General features: G+C 39.2%; 1 protein-coding gene across 1 annotated transcript; it reads left to right on the top strand.

The window, feature by feature from the left end:
* Positions 1-512: 512 nt before the first annotated feature.
* On the top strand, positions 513-21452 carry LOC143034241 (uncharacterized). Its single transcript, XM_076200177.1, has 12 exons — positions 513-537; positions 2674-2883; positions 3065-3274; positions 4403-4515; positions 7261-7758; positions 9378-9984; positions 12235-12338; positions 13443-13551; positions 15183-15406; positions 17484-17654; positions 18298-18509; positions 21353-21452. The coding sequence occupies exons 1-12, from the start codon at positions 513-515 to the stop codon at positions 21381-21383; spliced, it is 2514 nt and encodes an 837-aa protein (XP_076056292.1). The 3' UTR covers positions 21384-21452.
* Positions 21453-21687: the final 235 nt, after the last annotated feature.

Raw genomic sequence — 21687 nt, 5'->3', positions numbered from 1 at the left:
AACTTCTACACAGATCTAATAAAGAAAATCCCAATTTATTTCACAATAATAAATAAAACTAATCAAGACAAACTAATAAAACACATTTGTTATGAAACTGAAGATGGAGGAAGAAGGAAGTAGACGAGTAATTGAATTTTAATACTTTAACGTTTCGACCCGCAAGGTTCTGATCATCTTGATCAAGACCCTGCGTGTCGAAACGTTAAACTTTAAAATTCTCCCACTATCCCTCGTCTACTTCCTCCACCTTCAGTTTCACTTCCGACTGTGTAGTTAATTCAACAGTAGTTATATTTAGAAGGAAAAACTGATCAATTATTCCAGTACCAATAATTACGATTCAATTCCTTGTCATTAATAATTCTACGAAATCGAGTACCATCGACGTCATTCGCAGAAGCTGACTGGTACCTGGATCTTCTGTCGTCGTCGTCTTGATGGTGACGGCAGTGCCCATGGATCAGAAGGGGAGGGTGGTTGTGCTTGTCTGGTGCTCGGCCTTGGTCGGGATGGTGTCGGCTCAAGACAAAATGGGTAAGTATGAATTATCAGTTGTTTTAAGAAACGATTAGACAACTTTATGGATGGGGATGACAGGTGGTGATGGATACGGAGCTGCCTAGTGTAGGCCTTATGGTCTCTTGCAGTCTCCTTCATTCTTATGTTCTTATGTTTTTGGCTTTGTGCTGTCGCTTTCTTTTTATTGGGATATTTGGTGTGAAAAAAGTATACTTTTTGATACATTTGTGTAATCTGTATTTAGTACCTATTTTATTTTTTTCGTTTCTGGAAAGATTATACATTTGTATAAATTATATTTATGACCACTTGCGCGGATTCTTCATCTATTTATTCAATTATGTATTTATTTGTTTATTTATCTATTTATTTATTTTCTTTAGATACTATGGGCTACATAAACTTTTACTTATTTGAGATATACTTGTCCAAATTATAATTGTCACTATCAATACAATTTTAGTATTTTTCTCTCTTTCCATTGCTGTCACTCTGAGAATATTTCCTTTTAGAAACACAACACAGTATAGCAAAATATTTGCAAATTGCATTTGTTTTTCAGAGCACAGTATCAGTATTTTTGCCTGATTAGTCTTAAGAAATACGTTTTGTGTGAATTTTTTTATCATAAAATTTGCATAAATAATATTTGTTTTCACTTATTCTTTATCTTTATGGAGATGCAGTTTCAATAATTTCAATTTGTTCAGTTTTACTAGTATATCATTTATTGTAAGATTTTCTTTCATCCTTTTTTATAAAAAGAAATGCGCAAGACATTTATATAATTTTATATTAAGTTCACTATTTACTACTTTAGCGCAAACATAATTTGTGAATCACACTAAGAACCCACAGTCAGAGTGAAAACTTGGGAGGACGTTTGACCTCTATATTTCGGCTGCCGGACGTAACCCTCTTCAGGAAAATGAAGCCGAAATATAGAAGTCAAACATTCTTCCATTTTTTTTTTGCTCCGACTGTGGGCTCTCCGTGTGATTTACAAACGTATTACTACGTTTCGCTCTAGTCATATAAATTGTATTTTTCACTTTATCATTTCATTCTATAAAAACAATATTCACCTTGATTAACGCCTTCCGTACCGTGTGGCCTTTTTATCTGTATCTTTGCTGCCGTCACCCGATTTAATTCATCTCCGTGGCCCCTCGACAACCGCCTGGGTGCCACGAAGTTGAATAAAATCGCTTGGCGGCAGCCAGGCTGCACAGGCAAAGGACCAACAGGCATGAGAAGGGTAGAAGACCAAATTTGGAAACGTATTTATAATTGAGTTGAGAATAGAGAAGAGGACGAATGGAATAGAGTGGGTTAAAGTTGAGGAATTGAGGTAGAAGAGGAGGACGAGGTGGTGATGGAGGAGGAGAAGGAGGAGGAGGAGGAGGAGAAGAAGGAGGAGGAGGAGGAGAAGGAGGAGGAGGAGGAGAAGGAGGAGGAGGAGGAGGAGAAGGAGGAGGAGTGTAATGGAAAAGGTAAATAAATTGACAAGCAAAAGAATAGATAAAAATAAAATTAATCAATCATCATTCATCAATTGATGAATGAAGATCTCAAGTCTTACCAGCAGGGACATACAAAGTAACGAAATAATTAAGCAACCAAGTAACAAATGAACAACATAACTACCAAACTAACAGACAATCATCATTCATCAATTGATGAATGAAGATCTCAAGTCTTACCAGCAGGGACATACAAAGTAACGAAATTATTAAGCAACCAAGTAACAAATGAACAACATAACTACCAAACTAACAGAGTAACTACCGAACTAACAAAGTACCTAACAGACTAACAAATTAATAACATAACTACCAAACTAACAGAGTGACTAACGAACTAACAAAGTACCTAACAGACTAACAAATTAATAACATAACAAACTAATAGAGTAACTAACGAACTAACAAAGCACCCAACAGACTAACAAATTAATAACATAACTAACAAACTAACAGAGTAACTAACGAACAAACAAAGTACCTAACAAACTGATTAACAAACTGGCAAGCAAAATAACAACCAAACAAATAAACAAACTCCAAACTACCCAACCAAATCACACTACCCTTCGATCTTTTCCCTGTGTCCCGTCCCCGTCTCGTTCCCGTCCCTCCCGCCGCCGGCCAGGAACCGCCCAGGGCCCCGAGCGCACGCGCGCCCTCTCCCTCCAGGCGAGTGGGGAACCCACAAGCGCCAGCTACGCGCGCCTGGGCACCTCCTTCCCTGTGCTCTCCTCCTTCAGCGTCTGCTACAGGATCAAGACCTTCAGGTACCGCGAGGAATCGACGCTCATGTCCTATGCGGTGTCCGACTCGAAGGACAACGAACTCCGGATGGGTAAGACAGAAAGATTTTGTTGTTATGGACTATAGTTTATCAGTGCTTCTACCCTTATTATATATATATATATATATATATATATATATATATATATATATATATATATATATATATATGTAAGATTATCACAACATACAGTGAGACTACTAATACCACGTTTCCCCTCATCTTCCTTCAGACCACCGCGTCACGGGAGTCAAAATCTCGTTCCACAGCAAGTGGGCCAAGACGACGATCCAGACCCCGCTGGACGACTGGAGCCACTTCTGCTTCACGATGCACGTCGAGTCCGGCAACTGGACCATCTACAAGAACGGCGTTCGCGAGGCCCAGGGCAACCTGCCCCCGGCCATGGGCCCCCTCGAGGGCGAGGGAGCTTACATTATCGGTGAGAGACAATACGATTTTGTGATCTAAACATGATCGGGGGAGGGTCGCCAAGTGAAACGGCACCGCTGTGGATGTGATGTGTCTTGCTGCGTTTGCCTCTGACCCGGGGCAGTGAGCGGGATACAGAGATGACCCGTCATCCACGAGGAGCTAAGATGAGGCGGGGGAAAGGGTGGATGAGAGTGGAATGGGTGGGAGTAGGTACGTGCCTTTGACTTGGCTACCTATTTTGTAAGGGGGAAAAAGCTCTTGGTACATAGATAGATTTATCTTTTCATTTTTTGTTTGCTTAGTGGAGGCTAGTCTCCAATCTCAATAATACTGTGTGGCAACTGATCCGTAGAGATGGCAGGTGAGTCCCTAAAGTGATATTTTATTTCTCTCTTTTTGAGTGAAGACCAGCCTCCAATCATAAAAGAATACTGCGCGAATCTGATCCGTATGGGTGTCAGTAAATCCATGAAGTAGTGAATGCAAAGAGCTAATGAAACCAATGCCCCATACGAAGGGATACCTGTCTCCTGCCCACTGCCCGAGTCAGAGGCAATGCAGTAAGGCACAGCACATCCATATCAGGGCCGGCAGCTTCACTTACACGGTGACCCTCCCTCCTCAATTAACAAATAAATTAATAAATAGATGAATGTGCATATAAATAGATGAAATAGATGAAATAGATACATAGAAAAATAGATAATTGGAAAATAGGTAAGTAGAGAAATAGATAATTATAAAATAGATAAGTAAAGAAATAGATAATTAGAAAATTGATAAATACATATAAATAATTAGATAAATAAATAAGTATATAATAGGTGATAAGATAAATAGGTAAATAGATAAATAGATAAATAGATGAGTAGATGAATGGATGAACAGATGAATAGGTAAGTAGAATAATGAATAGATAAACGACTAAATAGATGAATAAATAAATGGATGAATAAATTAATTAATAAATAGGTAAATGGTTAGATAAATGAACAGAAGAATGGACAAATGAATAGCTGAATGAACACACAAACCAATAAACAGACAAATAAATAAATAAATAAATAGGTAAATGGTTAAATAAATGATTACATGAATAGGTAAATATGATGACGTGACCGTTTGGCTGTCTCAGGTCAGGAGCAGGACGCGATGGGGGGCGGATTCCAACGCGACCAGAGCTACAGCGGCGAGATCACAGACCTCAACTTCTGGCGGTACATCCTGGACGACGCCACCATCAAGAAGGTACAGTACACGAAAGAAAGGGAGAGAAAGAGAAAGAGAGGGGAGGGAGGGAGAGAGAGAGGGGGGGAGAGGGAGGGAGGGAGGGAAAGAGAAAGAAAGGAAGGGGGAAAGAGAGAGAGAGAGAGAGAGAGAGAGAGAGAGAGGGGGGGGGGAGAGGGAGGAAGGGAGAGCGAGAGCGAGAAAGAGAGGGGTGCAGAGGTGGTAGAGAAACGGGGAAAGGGGAAAGAGAGAGGGGGAAGGGAGAGAGAGGGGGGAAGGGAGAGAGAGGGGGGAAGGGAGAGGGGGAAAGGGAGAGAGAGGGGGGAAGGGAGAGAGAGGGGGGAAGGGAGAGGGGGGGAAAGGGAGAGAGAGGGGGGACGAGTCGCCCTGGAGGTTCTTTCCAAAATGAATAATATAGTCCAGTGTTGGCCAGAGCAAAATCATCAAAGTTGTCACTCGGACTCCTTCGTAGGAACTCCAGAGCGTCTTCTACCGGTCTCACTCCGGGAACCGAGTGCCGGCTTACAGGGATGCAGAAAAGAGACGAGATGGAGGACTCCTACATTTTTTTTATTTTTTTTTATATAATTCTCAGATTTTATTGAATTGCATTTTTTTTTTTTTTAATTTCGTGTTTTTTACATAAAGGCTGTAATTTTATAAAACCTGAAAAAACTCGAAGTAAAGGCAATGGAGATCCTGACCTTCGATTTCTCCTCAACTTTTCACCGAATTAATTTCTGTTTTGTTTCCCCTTTCCTAAGGTTAAATTCCTGTTCACTTCTTATTTGCCAACACACAGAACATGTTAAGGTGGCGACACACTAGTCATTTCTCGCTAGCATGCTATTTGCTTCTGCTACTTCGTTTGAGTAGAAACGACTTCGGTTACGATCTTTTATTTTTCAAATTTCCAAATGTCAAATTACTCTCGCATCAGAGAGTGAGAAGCTGAATGACGAACTAAGAGAAGTTAAACATAGAATACGAATGTTAGACACACATTGTTGAGATGTTCTTACGGAAGTCTAGAATATTGTAACCGAAGTCGTTTCTACTCAAACGAAGTAGCAAAAGCAAGTAGCATGCTAGCGAGAAATGCCTAGTGTGCCGCCACCTTTACGCTACTTATCACTCAGTCGTCTCAGAAACCACAACAAAGTCTGAATGAGGACCGTGCCCGTACTCATCAGGGTCGCGGGTGTCCCGCACGAAAAACTCGAGGCTACGGATTTACTACCAAATGTTTTTCTCTACTGAAACATTTTTTTTATATAAAATACTCCTCCAGCTCCTCTGTATAATTGAGATACTTTGCCCAATCCTAAAAAAAAAAAAAATATATATATATATATATATATATATATATATATACATTTTTTTTTATATAAAATACTCCTCCAGCTCCTCTGTATAATTGAGATACTTTGCCCAATCCTAAAATATATATATATATATATATATATATATATATATATATATATATATATATATATTATATTTCTTTAGGTCGCCACGTGTGAAGTGTACATCGAGGGCGACGCCCTTGGTTGGAGTTCCCAGCAGTGGCAGATCAACGGCGAAGTGGAGTGGGTTGTCCGACCCCGCGCCGATGTCTGCGTTCTGGAGACCAAACGCTACCTGTCTTTCTTCCCAAACCGATATCCACTCAGAGACGCTCTCAAACATTGCCGGGTGGGTCTTTCTATCCTAATAATAATTAATAATTAATAATAATAATAATAATAATAATAATAATAATAACAATAATAATAATAATAATAATAATAATTAATAACAACAACAACAATAATAATAATAATAATAACAATAATTAATAATAATGATAATAATAATAATAGTAATAACAATAATAATAATAATAATAATAATAGACGCCTAGATAAATATATGGAGTCCAACCCCAATCTACCTCATTTCTCAGCACCGTGAATTCACACACTTAAATCAAGTCCGTGGTTCTTAACTGTTTCCACTGTTTACACCCACTTTCAATTCACAAACAGCCCCGCAAAGACCAATAGATCTGTTGTTGTTTATACATTCTTTGAATTTCTTTTTATTCCCTTTTTTTTTTTTTTTTCTTCTTCTCCTTCGTGCTCCCTTTCCTCGTAATTCCTTGACACTCCTCTTTACCATGCGCCACAACTTCGTGCGCATTCGATCTTTGACGAAGCGAAGTTTCTACGAACATTTCTTCTTTTTTTCTGTCCGTGCAGAAATCCTCTTGGTGACGGAATCCCGAGGATTTAAGCTCAGTTTTATTTTTATCCACGTAACAAAAACCTTCATGGTTCCTTTCATTATAACCTTAATAACAATCACCACTATATAAACACGATGGTGCTATATGTCATCTTGCCACCCTGATCACAGTGACTCCATCTTCTGTCAGTCGTTTATGTAACCAAATACTCTTTCCTTTGTAAATAAAGAACGGATGTCCACCAAGACGTACCCCTTTGTCAGTCATTTGCTGGACTGTAAGGGGTGGCTGAATAATACAAGAAAAATAATTATTTAAGGTAATTTTATCCAAAGCACTGATTAGACATACGTACTCTTCGAAGACGAGAGCTAGACTGCCCACGGCAACTTTTGATTGGCGGGAACCAGGCACGAATTGCATTGCGATTACAAAAACACTCTAATAAATACATATAATAAATAAACACAATAGGAAATATATACATAAAAACACAAGAAAGGTCACCATTACAGGACTTTGCCTTTCTTCCCTTGAAGGTCATGAACGGACGTCTGGCCGTACCCACCACGTTAAAGGAAAACGACTGGCTCTACAACAGCACCAAGGAAATGGCTACTGCCTGCTCAGGAGGAGTCGGGGCCTCGTACATGTGGCTCGGAGCTGACGACATGGACAAAGAAAGGACCTGGGTGTACATCGAATCGCGAGAGCCACTGAGGTGGGAAGGACCGTGGAGAGGCGCCGGACCAAACGGAGGAACGGCGGAGAACTGCCTGGTGATGCTTCACGGGGACAACCCGGGTAGATGGTCGGATATCGCTTGCCTCGAGTCGTACAACTTCTGTGTTCCGTGCGAGTACGAAGGCTACAGCAGCATGTACCTGAAGGGGAAGACTTTGTGTTCGACCTCTCCCTTCAATAACGAGTACAGGCTCATCGGGGTGAAGGGTAACAAGCCAATGCTGAAGGGGACTCTGCACAGTGACATCTACTGGAGCGAGAAGGACGGCACCTGGGTTCTCTCCTCCCTCAAGGTGAAATGCACAACAGATTTGGTTATCATTTACACGGCGTGGTTTGTGGTGAAGAATGCCCTCCGGTATGGATCCACTTTTGCTATCACAGTTAGGATGCTTACAACCACAATGACACTTCAATGTTATGTTAAATTATTTTCATAGTAAACACAGCTTTGATCCAACGGACGGGTTTCTAAAGTCAAGCTAACAATTATGTAATTGTTTTCTAGATACGATAACACCACTGTAATATTCAAGCTATGAAGCAGTCCAACAGACTTATTCTAAAGACCACAAAATGTTAACTAATAGTAACGATTTGAAATTAAAATTTGTACAACCTGGGCATTAACAGAAGCCATTAAATGGTTACAAGCCAACAGAATTGCAGTATCAATTTACATTTTTTTTTTCAATAAATTTCGATCAGGAATTTAGAACAAAACGCATCTTAACATCTTTTTTAAAAACGATAGGTTTGATTTTACTGTTGTGAATTAAAAAAAGAAAATAAACAGCTCATTATCTAAGTTTACGGTTCTGCTTGGCTTGTTTAGCATCACAATGACCAATTGCTTCTGTTTTATTACGAAATCTTACAGCTGGATGATGAGCTCAAAGTAATGATAATTTCCTGCACCTGTTATTATTCAAACTATTACACAATCACGTAATGTTCCCATTTCAATTGCGACCTTATCTTAAGAGGCAATTCTAAAAGTCTATAGTTATCCTATCCAAAACATTACATCAACACTAATTCATTATGTGAACTCACTTCTAAACTAAGGATTCGTACCAACAGCCATTTATAAAGGGGCTCTTGTCATCCAGAACAAAAATATTACAAAGGTCTCTCCCAGGGATTCTCGACCTTTTTCCCGTTTTCTACGTACCCCGGGTCACCAGACCATCGACCCGTACCTCCATTAATCTGACACAGAAAACGGAATGGTAATATATTAAGACTAATCAAATATGCAAAGGCACCGCAATGGATAACAATTGGTTCAAATTGTAACGACTTTATTCATCATTTAACCATTAGAATAAATAAAAAGTTGAGATGTTCTTACGAAAGTCTTGAATATTGTAACCGAAGTCGTTTCTACTCAAAGTAACAAAAGCAAGTAGCAAGCTAGCCTAGTGTGCCGCCATCTTTACTCTCATTCTTTTTTAAGATCATAAAAAGTTTGGAGAATGTAGATGATACTAACTTTTTCCAAGCGAACAACAATGGATTAAGAGGAAATGAACATAAGATTAAAAAAAAAAATCCTATGTAGTTTTTTTCCTTAAAGGAATGATCGATTTTTAGAATGAAGGACCAAATTCTGTAGTAAACTCGACCACATTAAAGGAATTTAAAAATATATATGATAAGTTAAAATTAAACACACAAAGATGAAATGTTAAATATAAGACAAGACTATGCAGACAGTGTCTCATTCTATCTCCCATCTGAGACAAGACTTAGAGGCGAGCACAAAAGTACTAATAGATGCAATTAATCTCGCAAAATGATACTGGTAAGTTATACTGTTAAGTTATTGAGCTTATGTAGACGAGTTGCCTTCTTCCTCTTGAGCAAGTGCAGACAGTGTCTCATTCTTTCCTCCCCATCTTCCATGCAGACGCCCGACGTTTCCCTCCACTGGAAACCCAAGTCAACCGGCGAGTATCCATTCGGGACCAAAGAATGGACCCTGGATGCCAAGACGTGCGGAATCAATGCTGGGACCAAGGTCAACATGACCCTCTCGGTGTGCGCAGAGGGGGAGTTCACTTGCTCCGACGGGACTTGCATTGACCTCCTCTCGAGGTGCAACCTCAAGATGGACTGTCCGGACCAGAGTGACGAGATGGGTTGTTCTGTGGTCAACGTCCCGCAAGGATACCGACCGACGATCCCCCCACCTTCCCCTATTGGCGGGTCCCTCCCAGTAAACTTCTCTATCGACGTCGCGTCATTCCCGAGCATCATCGCCCAGGAGCAGACGTTCACCATCTCACTCAAACTCAATCTCAACTGGCAGGACATTCGACTCAGCTTCCGTAACCTCAAAACCCAACGAAGTCTCAATCTTCTGTCTCCGGAAGCTGTCGGTCAGGTTTGGACGCCCGTAGTGTTCTTCAGCAACGCCAAAGGGAACATCTTCACTGACCTGGAGCAAGGGAGTCGCGTGGAGTGCGTCCAGCAAGGACGTGGATACCCCAGCACGATGGAGTACGAGGAGGAAAGTAAGTCAGCAAGTACCCATTCTTAATCTAGTCCTAACATGTACTTTTTTTTTTTTTTTTTTTTTTTTGCTGTGTTGTTGAGTGTATTCAGGGATGGAATGGGTGGGAATGAATTTATGGCTTTTCCTTTTTGGCTACCTCCCTTGTAAGGGGGAAAAAGCCTTGGTATATGTATGTATGTATGTGTTGTTGCTTGTCCGTCGATACGACGATGACTACACATCCTGCCGACTCCCCTACTGATGAGCAGGGTAGATCTGGTCCGTAGGGGTGTTGCGGACTTAAATATCGACTACATACAACATGTGCAGTCAATACCACATACGGGGAGTTATGACTCCATCATACCTGTTTATTTTATTATTCTGTTTCACTTGTGTAGCTAAAGAACTAAATTTATCGTTTTTAATCCCTTTTTACACTGGTTTAAAGATACCTGGTCAACCCTACCGTGGGAAGGCCATAAATACAATTATTATCTTCCATCTGGCAGCGATCATAAGCTGAAAATATCGCCTTTTCTATGAAGATTCGATAAATATTTTTCGTCACATGTTTACGTTACACACTTCCGTTACACGATTACGTTATACAATTCCGTTACACACTTACGTTACACACTAATAAAGACTCGACTTTTGATATATGAAGCCTGAACTATTAGACTGTCAAAATAAGAATATAAACGGTAGGCTTGTTGCCAATAAGAACACACACACACACACTTGTGATTACGTGCAAGCATACTCTTGTAAAGGTTTTCCCATAATAACATGATAGTTTATTATCACTATATTTCCCTCTATGTTGCTGATGTACAATTTTTTTTTCAATATATATGTTGCGTTGAACGCCATTTGTTCACTGCCGTGGCGTCCTATATGGTTTAACTTCATAATATCGTAAATCAGAACAAAACATTAAAAGTCGGTTGGAGGAAATATGTGTATCTTGTTAATCTCACAAAAAAAAAATCCATCATGCAGGCAGAAAATAATATTAAAGTTCTTCACAAAATAAACTTGCACGAAGAGAGTATGTATCCCATTTTTGTTTGTATAAAATGTGGCTTGGTAGATGCAGGGAATTAGTTAATAGTACTAAATGTTAAAGTATGATATACCAACTCCCTACCGTGTTAATATCTAACCTCCCCCCCACCTGCCCCGTGGTAGGATCTAGCCTTCGTTTGGAACCACATTTACAATTATTTACTTATTTTGGAGATTCAATTGCTGGCTAAATGTGAAAATACAAACACCTTGTACTTGCCCTGTCTCCTGCTGATAATATTTTCGTCCCATGGTGTCTCCAGAATTGAGAAAACTGTAGGAGTAAGATCGCAACATATCGTACACAGACAACGCACACACTAGCGAAGGTTCTCGACCACTGCCGTAGCTTAATTTGGTCAAGTACTTCCTGTCGTCGTCTGTCAACCGTTAGAAACTTGGGAATCTACGTTTCGTTTTTTTTCAATAACAATCTTTATCATTAATCAAATAATTTAAATGCTTATTATGACATTTTTGTATATTTGGCTTTATTTTTTGAGATGTATCATTGTTGTCAATTTGAAATATGAAATATTGTCAGGCTCAGGTTGGCTGCTGCGTCTTGGATGTCGCCATATTACATATCCGGTGGCTCTTTGGTAGTGATGCTATGTAGTATGTATGTGATTCTCTTACTCTCATTGACAAACTTACCTCTTAGAATATATACATATATTTATATATATATATATATATATATATATATATATATATATATATATATATATATGTATATATATATATATATATATATATATATATATATATATATATATATATATATATTATATATATATATATATATATATATATATATAATCATGCCTAAAAATTTAATATATTCCCTGTGCTACATAATACGAAGCTAGTTACATTTTACAAACGGGACGTATAAATGCTACTTATTGTAATTCATTTTGGTTAACACCAGTCAAATATGTTCTGCTTTAAGAACCCCCTCTATGATTTTACTGATTTTGTCTAAATGTTGACCAACGCATCAACAGAAATAAACATGAGGACAAATAAAACAAAAATAGAATATACTGGAACATCATATTTTTGTGAACACAAGTGGAAATAAATCACCAAATCCTTTCGCTGTGCATGGAATTCCTTTATAATGAATCAGATCCCTTGAACAGATTATAAACTTCAAAAAGAGTTACTTTAAGATATTTTTCTTTTTTTTCAGTGTTTGTTTATCCTGGATCTGAGAACAGCCTGGAAATGAGTCAAATGTATTCAGTGACCTACAGCTGCAATTTTGATCTTCTTATGTTTCCTTTTGACCACCAGGTAAGGATCATGCCCTTCTTACCCTCAAACCTTTCTCTACCGTTAAATACCTACTCCACTCCCCACAAGAGCTATAGCCGAAGGACGCTTCACCTTCATTTGAATAACTAGAATATGACTTCGTTCACAGAAATCTAGATTTCTTCTAGAACATTCCAATAATATGTCTAACATTCGTATATGCTTACAATATCTTAGTTCCTCATTCAGCTTTGCTATATGTGACGGAAAGATAATTTGATATTTGGAGATTTGAAAAGTAAAATATTGTAACCGAAGTCGTTTTCACTCAAACGAACTCTCAACTTTCTGACACCGGATAAATATAATTGAATATAAATATAATTGAATATATATTGGTGCTGCAGTGGATATTGTAAAATTGTTCAAATTATAAGTTTATTAAGCAGAAACATTAGCATCACAAACCAGTTACAAAGATACTACACATGCAGGAATGGAAGTGTAGTTATTTTATGCCAGACCAGTATTAAACTTCAGCCACCTATGTACAATAACCGGGGAAGCTTCATTTGAGGCTCTGAGCTGAAGATAGATTGATTGATACTGTTGTAGAGTAAATAAGGCACAAGCACACACGAGTACACACACACACACACAGGAAGGCATAGAAATTATTGATAGAGAGGATCTAATAAAATGGATGGAAAGAAATACAAGAGGACACTGAATGAAAATCAAGAAAGACAGCTATAGAAGAGATCTGAAAAAGAATAGCTTTCCTCACAGAGTAATAGACATTTGGAACAAGTTAGATGAGAAAGTAGTGTGTGCAAAAACAATACATGGATTTAAAAATAGTTTAGATAAAATGAGATATAAAGACGGGACACCACGAGCATAGCTCCCCTTCCCGTAAAATACAACTAGGTAAATACATACATACACAGGCGGATGGGTGGAGGGGCATAGGTAATAAGACGAACGAACAGACAAATAGGCAGAGAGACAGAGGAGAGAGTGAGAGATAGAGACAGAGAAAGAGAGAGAGAAAATCAATCGAAATTTTATGATATCATGCCAAGTGCATCTAACTTTCCAGTGCATCACTTCTGATCGATTTGTGCTCCTTTGTGTTTCCAGCGATGCTCCATGTACTTCAAGCTGTTATCAGCACCTCAAACTTACATGAAGTTCCTTGCTGATTCTGCAGTCTTCTCTGGCGTCAGGGAGCTGATCGAATACACTATTGGTAAGTATTACATTTCTATTCCGGTCCCAGTGCCTGGCCGTCGGCCAAAAACTCATAAATCAATCAACATTTCTATTCCATCGCCTGTTACACGCAAAGCGAGGTGGTTTGGTTGGACAGAGAAGCGTCCTCATCCAATTCACTTCCTGGATTAGGGTGGGTGGGTGAGGGTATTAGGGAGGGGGGGGGTTATTAGGGGGTATATTAACTCCGATCCACTTCCTTGGAGTTTGTGTTCCTGGGATACCTTCTATATCGTGGGGGTATTATTAATCTGGTGCCAGGTCATTTTATTCTCTCTCAGCCCATCTGTAATTTCGTGGAATATTCAACTTAATATCCCCATGTGGCCCTGTGCTCTTCAATTTCTTTTAGTTTGTCAGCACGTTTGTCAGTTTCATTGTTAAGAAACTGACATCATCATTTACTCCGTTTTCTCGCTTAGAACAATCAGGATTTCGATTTTTTTCATTGTTTTATCTTGAGAGAAGACTTGCTAGAAATTCTAACTCAATATTGGTTGGTTAATATTTTTGTCACTTTTTCTAGATTTTGAGAAAGGTTTAGCTCCAAGTCTATTCCCGACCAGTTTCGCTTTGACCTTCTTCAAGCGAACCGGTCAGGAATAAACTCGGAACTAGACTCGTGTTTTCTTTTTCCACCTCTCTCAACTTGTCACAGTGTCTCAACATTTCTAGAATTTGTTTATAGTCATTCACTGAATGACGTTCTATATTTCAAATTTGCTTTCTATGAATGCAAAAAGTAGGTTGGGTACTTTGTCACTTTCTGGACCTGTACGTCTATCAAGGTACTCTCCTCCCTTCTGTTGCTGATGTTCTCTTTCCTGACTTTAAATTCTTTCTTTCCCATAACGTACCTTTCTTTCCCAACCTCACCCACCCCCACCCCGTTCGCATGGGGCATTGTCTGCATTAACTTTTGTGTGGTCAATATTTTTTTCGTGAACACCCTTATGGACCAGACCAACGTAGCATTCTTTTGTGATTGATCATTTTTAATTTCTGATATCCTTCCCTTTCTATTCTATTTCTATACCAAGAACTTTTTCCCCCTTAGAAGGAAGGTAGCCATGTCAAAGGCGCGTACCTACTCCCACCCATTCAACTCCCATCTACCACCCTTTCCCCCATCTCATCTTAGCTCCTCGTGGATGACGGGTCATCCCTGTATCCCGCCCACTGCCCTGGGTGTCAGAAGCAATGCAGCAAGACACTGTGTCTTGACATTTCTGTTACTACACTAAATATCTCTCCTTCACCACCTCTTCGACGCGGTAATGTAAAAAAAAAAAAAAAAAAAAAAAAAAAACGCTGGAGCATTCTCAACAAAGCATTAACCACCAGGGTCGTCCGCAGGAGGCAAAATTAATAATATTATACACATGTGGTTAATGGTATAAGGTTATATCAAGATACTTCAAATTGGCCACATACGCATATACTGTATATACATGATCTACATGAGTTACATTTTGACTTTCATCAATCATACACTGTATTTTCCTTGCATTTTTTTCCCCATAAAGTCCAGGGGGGGGGGGGGTGGCAAATGCCCCCTTGCCCACCAGCGGACACCCATGCTAAACACTTTTTTTTTTTCATCTTCAGGCGACATCACCCTCCACCCATCACAGGACACTGAGTTCTCGGTCATGAGGGTTGACGTCTCCTTCGGCAGACGCTACGGCTACTACGTCCTGACGCTGTACATCCCGACCACGCTTCTGATCATCATCTCGTACTGTACCTTCTACTTCAAGCTCACCAATTTCCAGGCCAGAATCATTGTCGCCATTACCACCCTACTCGTCCTGTCTTCGCTTTTCACTCAGGTCAGTCATTCACTGGTAGTTCTTAATTTGCGCGATGTATAGGGACCGAGAGGCATCGTGTAAATAAAAAAATCGCGTAAATCAAATTATGGAGGGGCTGAGGGGAGGGGGAGGGGAAGGGAAGAAATGATACCAAGGTATCCATCACATAGAACTTTTTCTTATGATCATTTTCATGACAGTCGTATGTAGGATTCGAACCCACTGCTACATGCGACTGTCATAAAAATGATCAGATTAATGTCGCTGTTACTAGCAAATTTCTCTCCTATTTCTTGTGTTCCTGTAGAAATATTATCTTATGAAATCAAACAAACCGAATAATTTAAATAAAAGTTGTTATCTCAACAGTCGCGTTAAACAAAATTCGCATAAAATAAAATCGCGTAAATTGAGATTTACCTATAACGTAGTTCGCGAGGGTTAGGGGTGAGAATTGCTGCAGTAATGGTGGCAGCACATTAGGCTAACATGCTACTTGCTTTTGTTATTTCGTTTGAGTAGGAACGACTTCCGTCACAATATTCTAGACTTCCGTGAGAACATCTGAACTACGTGTCTAACATTCGTATTCTAGGTTTAACTTCTCTTAGTTCGTCGTTCAGCTTCTCACTGTATGACGCAAAAGTAAATTGACATTTGGAAATTTGAAAAACCAAAAGATCGTAACCGAAGTCGTTTATACTCAAACGAAGTAGCAAAAGCGAGTAGCATGCTAGCGAGAAAAGCCAAGTGTGCCGCCACCTCAAGTGGAAGTTGTTGTCAAGCAATAAGAGAAACGAAAGGTCACTCAGTTGCTACCTGAGAGCCACCCCTACGGACCAGAGTTACGAAGCATTATTCTATAACTGAAAAATAATCTCTACTGAAATAAAAATGCTGATTACTTTTATCAACACCCCATTCTGATGCCTTACTGAAGTCCCTCTTTTACCATCTCTATGGTTCCCATACGAGGAAGGAATAGACTGCTCAAGTTTCATCAGTCCGTATTAAAAAAAGAAAAAAAAATCATCACACCAGTTGTGACCTGTGTCCTTCACCACTCTTTATTATAAATGGAAGCTTATCCCCACTTAAAGAAAAATGATGATCACTTTTGACCTCAACTTATCCCTCCTCTCTGCCGCAGACTCTTTAAATCTCTCCCTTACCACCTCGAAGGATAGAAGCTCTGGTTATCAGCGATGAAAGACAATAACACCTGAAGGAAAACCTTTGAGTTTTTCTTCTTCTTCTTCTTCTTCTTCTTCTTCTTCTTCCACGCATGGTCCTCCCTTTTCACCGAAAACTTTAGTGTAAGGATCTGTGCATGTAGAGGGAAGGTACCGCTTTGGCCCTCTGTGTGATTCACCATGATCTTGGGTCACGTGTTAGACTCGTGATGGACAGTTATTAACCTCCCGGATGAGAGCTCAGAGCTCGTATGACCGATCTATGGGTAATACTGTGACCTTACACGCACACACCCACCCAACTCCCCGCCCACGAGAGTTGGAGTAACACCCCGCAGCGCAGAGATACTGAAATTATTTCAGCCCTGGGCGGGAGTCGAGCTCGGACCGCCGTAGGGGTAGGCGATAACTCTAACCACAGCGCCACGAGGTGTGTGTGTGTGTGTGTGTGTTGCCCGTACAATGCATTCGACGAACCTGATGGGACGTAAACACACGTAGTGCTTACGTATGAAGCCTTACCAACATCACCCTTTTTGATATCCGACCTGGGTATTTGACCTCAGGTCACATGAAGTGACCTGAGTCACCCAGGATAATGGGTAGGTCAAGGGCGGACGTGAAGGTAAACACGTAAATGTAGGAACCGTAAATGGTTAAACTGGCAAAACTAGTTTTAAACATATTGCGGCATTTTACGAATTTAGTGGATATTCTACCTGTCGCCAGGCGATTTTATTCAGCTGAGAGAAAAGGTGAATACTGATAACATTATTATTATTCTCCAGGCTAAACGTGGAATTTTAAGTAACCCAGTTTATGGATAAATGGTGAAATAATAAGAATTATTTCCTTGATGTTTACCTTTACTTATGTTGACGCTTCCCTGTTGTGTTTTCCAGACTTCCAGTTCCTTACCAAAGACTTCCTACTTCAAACTTATCGACATTTGGCTCTTCTTTGCCATCGTCATCATTTTCTGCGTGGTCATCTTCCACACTGCAATCGAATTCTTCGACCAGAAGAAACTCTTTCATTTCCGAAGGGAAAGTATAAACTCAAGGTTCTTTAGGGTATGTGTAGCTCTCAGAGTTTTGATCGAGCATATGTGTATGTATTTATGAGTACAGATTTCTTAAATTCCGTGCCACGTAACTTGTTTCTGATCTTTCGAACTTGTTTTAGGTGATGTGACGTCATTCCTAGGTTCCACCTCTCATATAAGCCCCTCCCCTTCCATCCAGTGGATAGACAGGTTTTGTATGTATATTAACATGCTTGTACTATTTACACACACACACACACACACACACACACACACACACACACACACACACACACACACACACACACACACACACACACACACTATATATATATATATATATATATATATATATATATATATATATATATGAATTATATATTTTGCTGGTAACGTGTTGTGGATCACATGTTGTTTTAGTGATCTTTCTGTATATATATATATATATATATATATATATATATATGCAGATATATATATATATATATATATATATATATATATATATATATATATATATATATGCACATTCCTCCTTACTCTATGCAGAACGAGAACACTGTCAAGCGATATGACGTCACCATTAATTAAAACTCATCAATAGGCTCCGACTCCTTGCGTGTAGTCCGACATTGTATACTAATGTTTCCCTTCCTCCTCTCCTCGTGCAGGTCCACCCAAAGAATGGAAACGGCATCAAACGCCCGTCTATCAATGGTGGAACAATTTCTGAACGTTCCAGCCGGTCTGAAGGTGTCATCGATTCTCTGGAAGAGTCTGAAGGCTTGTGGCCGTTGCATCTGCGTGTGCTTCTGGTGGGGCGAATCATCATTCCTGCCATGTTTATCATCTTCAATATCGTCTACTGGGGCGTTGCAGTGCAGTAAGTAGACATTCGTTTCCGGGGGAGGAGTGAGGTAAAGGGGCTATCACACTGGGCTAGTTTTCCTCCCCACATCCTACCTTCAACCTCCATTTGAATAACTCGAATATGGCCTCGCTTACAGAAATTTAAACTTCTCCAAGTGCATTTCAACAGTATGTCTAACATTTGTATATGTTTACAATCTTTTAGTTCATCATTCAGATTTGTTATATATAACGGAAAGATAATATGATACTAGGAGATTTGAAAAAAAAAAAAATGTAGCCGAAGTCGATTTTACTCTAACGAACTCTCAACGGTCGTCGCTGATGAAAAGCCCGTGGAAGCCCAATATGATAACCCTTTTACAGTGTATCAACCGTGACGTTTTGACGCTAATGATACATTGTTTGTTGTCTGAAACTCCGCACTATCCATACGACCGACAACATCCTATAAATCATGGTTTCTCAATCAGTTTCCCTGACCTTAGGTCACAGTGTTTCTTGACCTCTCTCACTCCATTCCCTGCATCACGAATCATGATTAATTGCATATGGCTCCCCCTTCATTTTTCTCCCAAATTCCATCCATTAAAAAAGGTAAAAAATAAGATAAATTAATCATGATAATAATAATAATAAATAATAATAAGATGGTGATTAAGATCAATCCTTTGTTTTAGTACAAAGTTGACAATAACAACTGTCTTATATTTCCTCTGCCAGGACAGAGTAATGAACTGTTTTTGTTTTTTCTATATCCAGATTCCTCACATCAAATAGAAATATATAAACTGTAACAGCAGATCATGGTCCCCCTAAATTCTTGTCATAGCACCCTTGGGGGCCCTCGTGATCCCCAGGTTGAAACCACAGCCTAGAAGGTCCCCACGGACCCTACAAGGGGTCCCCTGAGATCATAATCACGTGTATAAAATAATTCTGTAAAGACCTAAAACTGACATTACAAAGGCGGAGCATGCCGACAGGAGACCTTTTGATCCATATCTAGGTCGGATGCGAAAAAAAAAATCATATTAGTAATAAAATAATAAATAAAAACTATGATAATGTAAATAACAAATAAAATACATAAATAAATGCATAGGTATAGTTAAATAATAAACAAGCAGGTAAATAGTAAATAATAATTAATTGACATATAACTAATAATAAATAAAAATCAGACAGACAAATGATAACAAAACAAAAACAAATAATATAAGATAAATTATAATCATTACAGCATCTTACTTAGGTATTTATCTAAATGATTCTTAAAGCTTTGAACTGAACTACATTGCACTACCTGTGCAGGAAGTTTATTCCATTCATTAACTACACGGTTGGCAAAGTTGTTTCTACCTACTTCTAAATTGAATCTATTTCCGGACAGTTTAAGACCATTGTTTCTTGTCTGATTCTCATTCAATGTGAAAATTTGGTCACTTTTGATGTTGTCAATTCCCTTTAGAATTTTAAAGACCTGTATCAAGTCACCTCTGAGTCTACGCTTTTTCAGGGAAAACAGATTCATATGTTTTAGTCGATTTTCGTATGATTTATTTTTGATATTTGGAATCAGTTTTGTGGCTCGCCGTTGTACTCTTTCCAATCTGTCAATGTCTTTAATGAGATTCGGTGACCATACGGAAACAGCATAATCCAAATGTGGACGAACTAACGATTTATATAGCTTGTTAATGAGTGATGGACTTTTGAAATAAAAAGATCGCGCAATCAGTCCTAGAATCTTATTTGCTTTCTCAGAGGCTGAAATACACTGCTTGGATGATTTGAGGTCGTTACTGATAATTACGCCGAGATCTTTTTCACTATCCACTTTTGTTAACGAATTTCCAAATAACTTGTAATCGTACTTACTGTTATTTTTACCTATGTGCATTACCTTGCATTTACTTGTGTTAAATTTCATTAGCCACTTTTCAGACCATTGCTGTAATTGATCTTTAGATCAATTACAGCAATTCTTCTTGAATATCTAATTGGTTTGAGTGATCATTTGCCACTCCGCACAGTTTTGTATCATCAGCAAATTTGGAAACAGTAGATTTTAGTCCATGGTCTATATCATTTATATATACTATGAATAGAAGTGGCCCAAGAACGGAACCCTGAGGAACTCCACTTGCAACACTTTTCCATCCAGAAGTTTTTCCATTTAAAACAACTCTCTGTTCTCGACCATTCAACCAATTACTAGTCCAACCTAATAGGCTACCACTTATTCCATGCAAAGCTAATTTAGTAAGTAGTCTTTCGTGTGGGACGGTATCAAAAGCTTTTGCAAAGTCTAGATATATTAAATCTATATTGTTTCTTTTGTCATAATTCGAGATAACTGTGTTGTAGAATTCGACTAAGTTAGTCACGCAAGAACGTTTCCGTCCCTTATATACCTAGACCTGTAACTTAAGGGGGGGTTCCCCCTTATATAAGCCCCTAAGGGGATCACAGAAGCAAAAAGATTGAAAAACCCTGATCTAGACATCTTAGTTGAGTGGCAAGGTTCGGTCCGGGGATGGAATGCCAGTCTACGTGGCTGCCCTCTCACCTTGTGATGGAGGGGGGCATTCGTACCCGGGTCAGTGTGGGTATTCAAATTACGACCAAGAAGAAATATGTAAGGCAGCCACATGCCATCTATCATCTATCTCATTTAGTAAATCTCCCCACACAGAAATGCAAATAATCACCATAATTAGTTATAGAAAGACAGCTTCTTAGAGACAAAAAGACAGATTAATTATCGATTTTACCCTGTAATGCCGCTTTCAGAGTTTGATAACTCATGATTTATTTGAAATCCTGATTGATAACTTTGTGTCTTTTCCACAGAGCTGTGAATAGTGTAGAGTCGTCCTCATGAGGTTCCTAAAGAACTAACCGCTGAGGACCAAGCCTGGTCCCTCCTCTCCTTCGAGTATAGCAACCAACGTTCTAGATTATGGGTGGGCAACCCTTGGCACGCGTGCCAAAATATGGCACACTGACTATTTTTTTCCGGCACGCGAAACCCAGATCTCATCTTAAAAGAAACTCATAAATCTCCAACTTCTTTTCGATGAACATTGGTATCTGCATGTTGAGCTGAACGGCGGATTTGGGGCTCTAGTGGCGTTGACACGCAAGAATATTTTATATCAAAGATTTGGCTGATTTTGGCACCCACA

Source organism: Oratosquilla oratoria, chromosome 17 (genome assembly GCF_046742065.1).
Source record: "Oratosquilla oratoria isolate Oo_2021 chromosome 17, ASM4674206v1, whole genome shotgun sequence".
Lineage (NCBI taxonomy): Eukaryota > Metazoa > Arthropoda > Malacostraca > Stomatopoda > Squillidae > Oratosquilla > Oratosquilla oratoria.
This window is presented reverse-complemented; position numbering and strand designations above follow the sequence as displayed.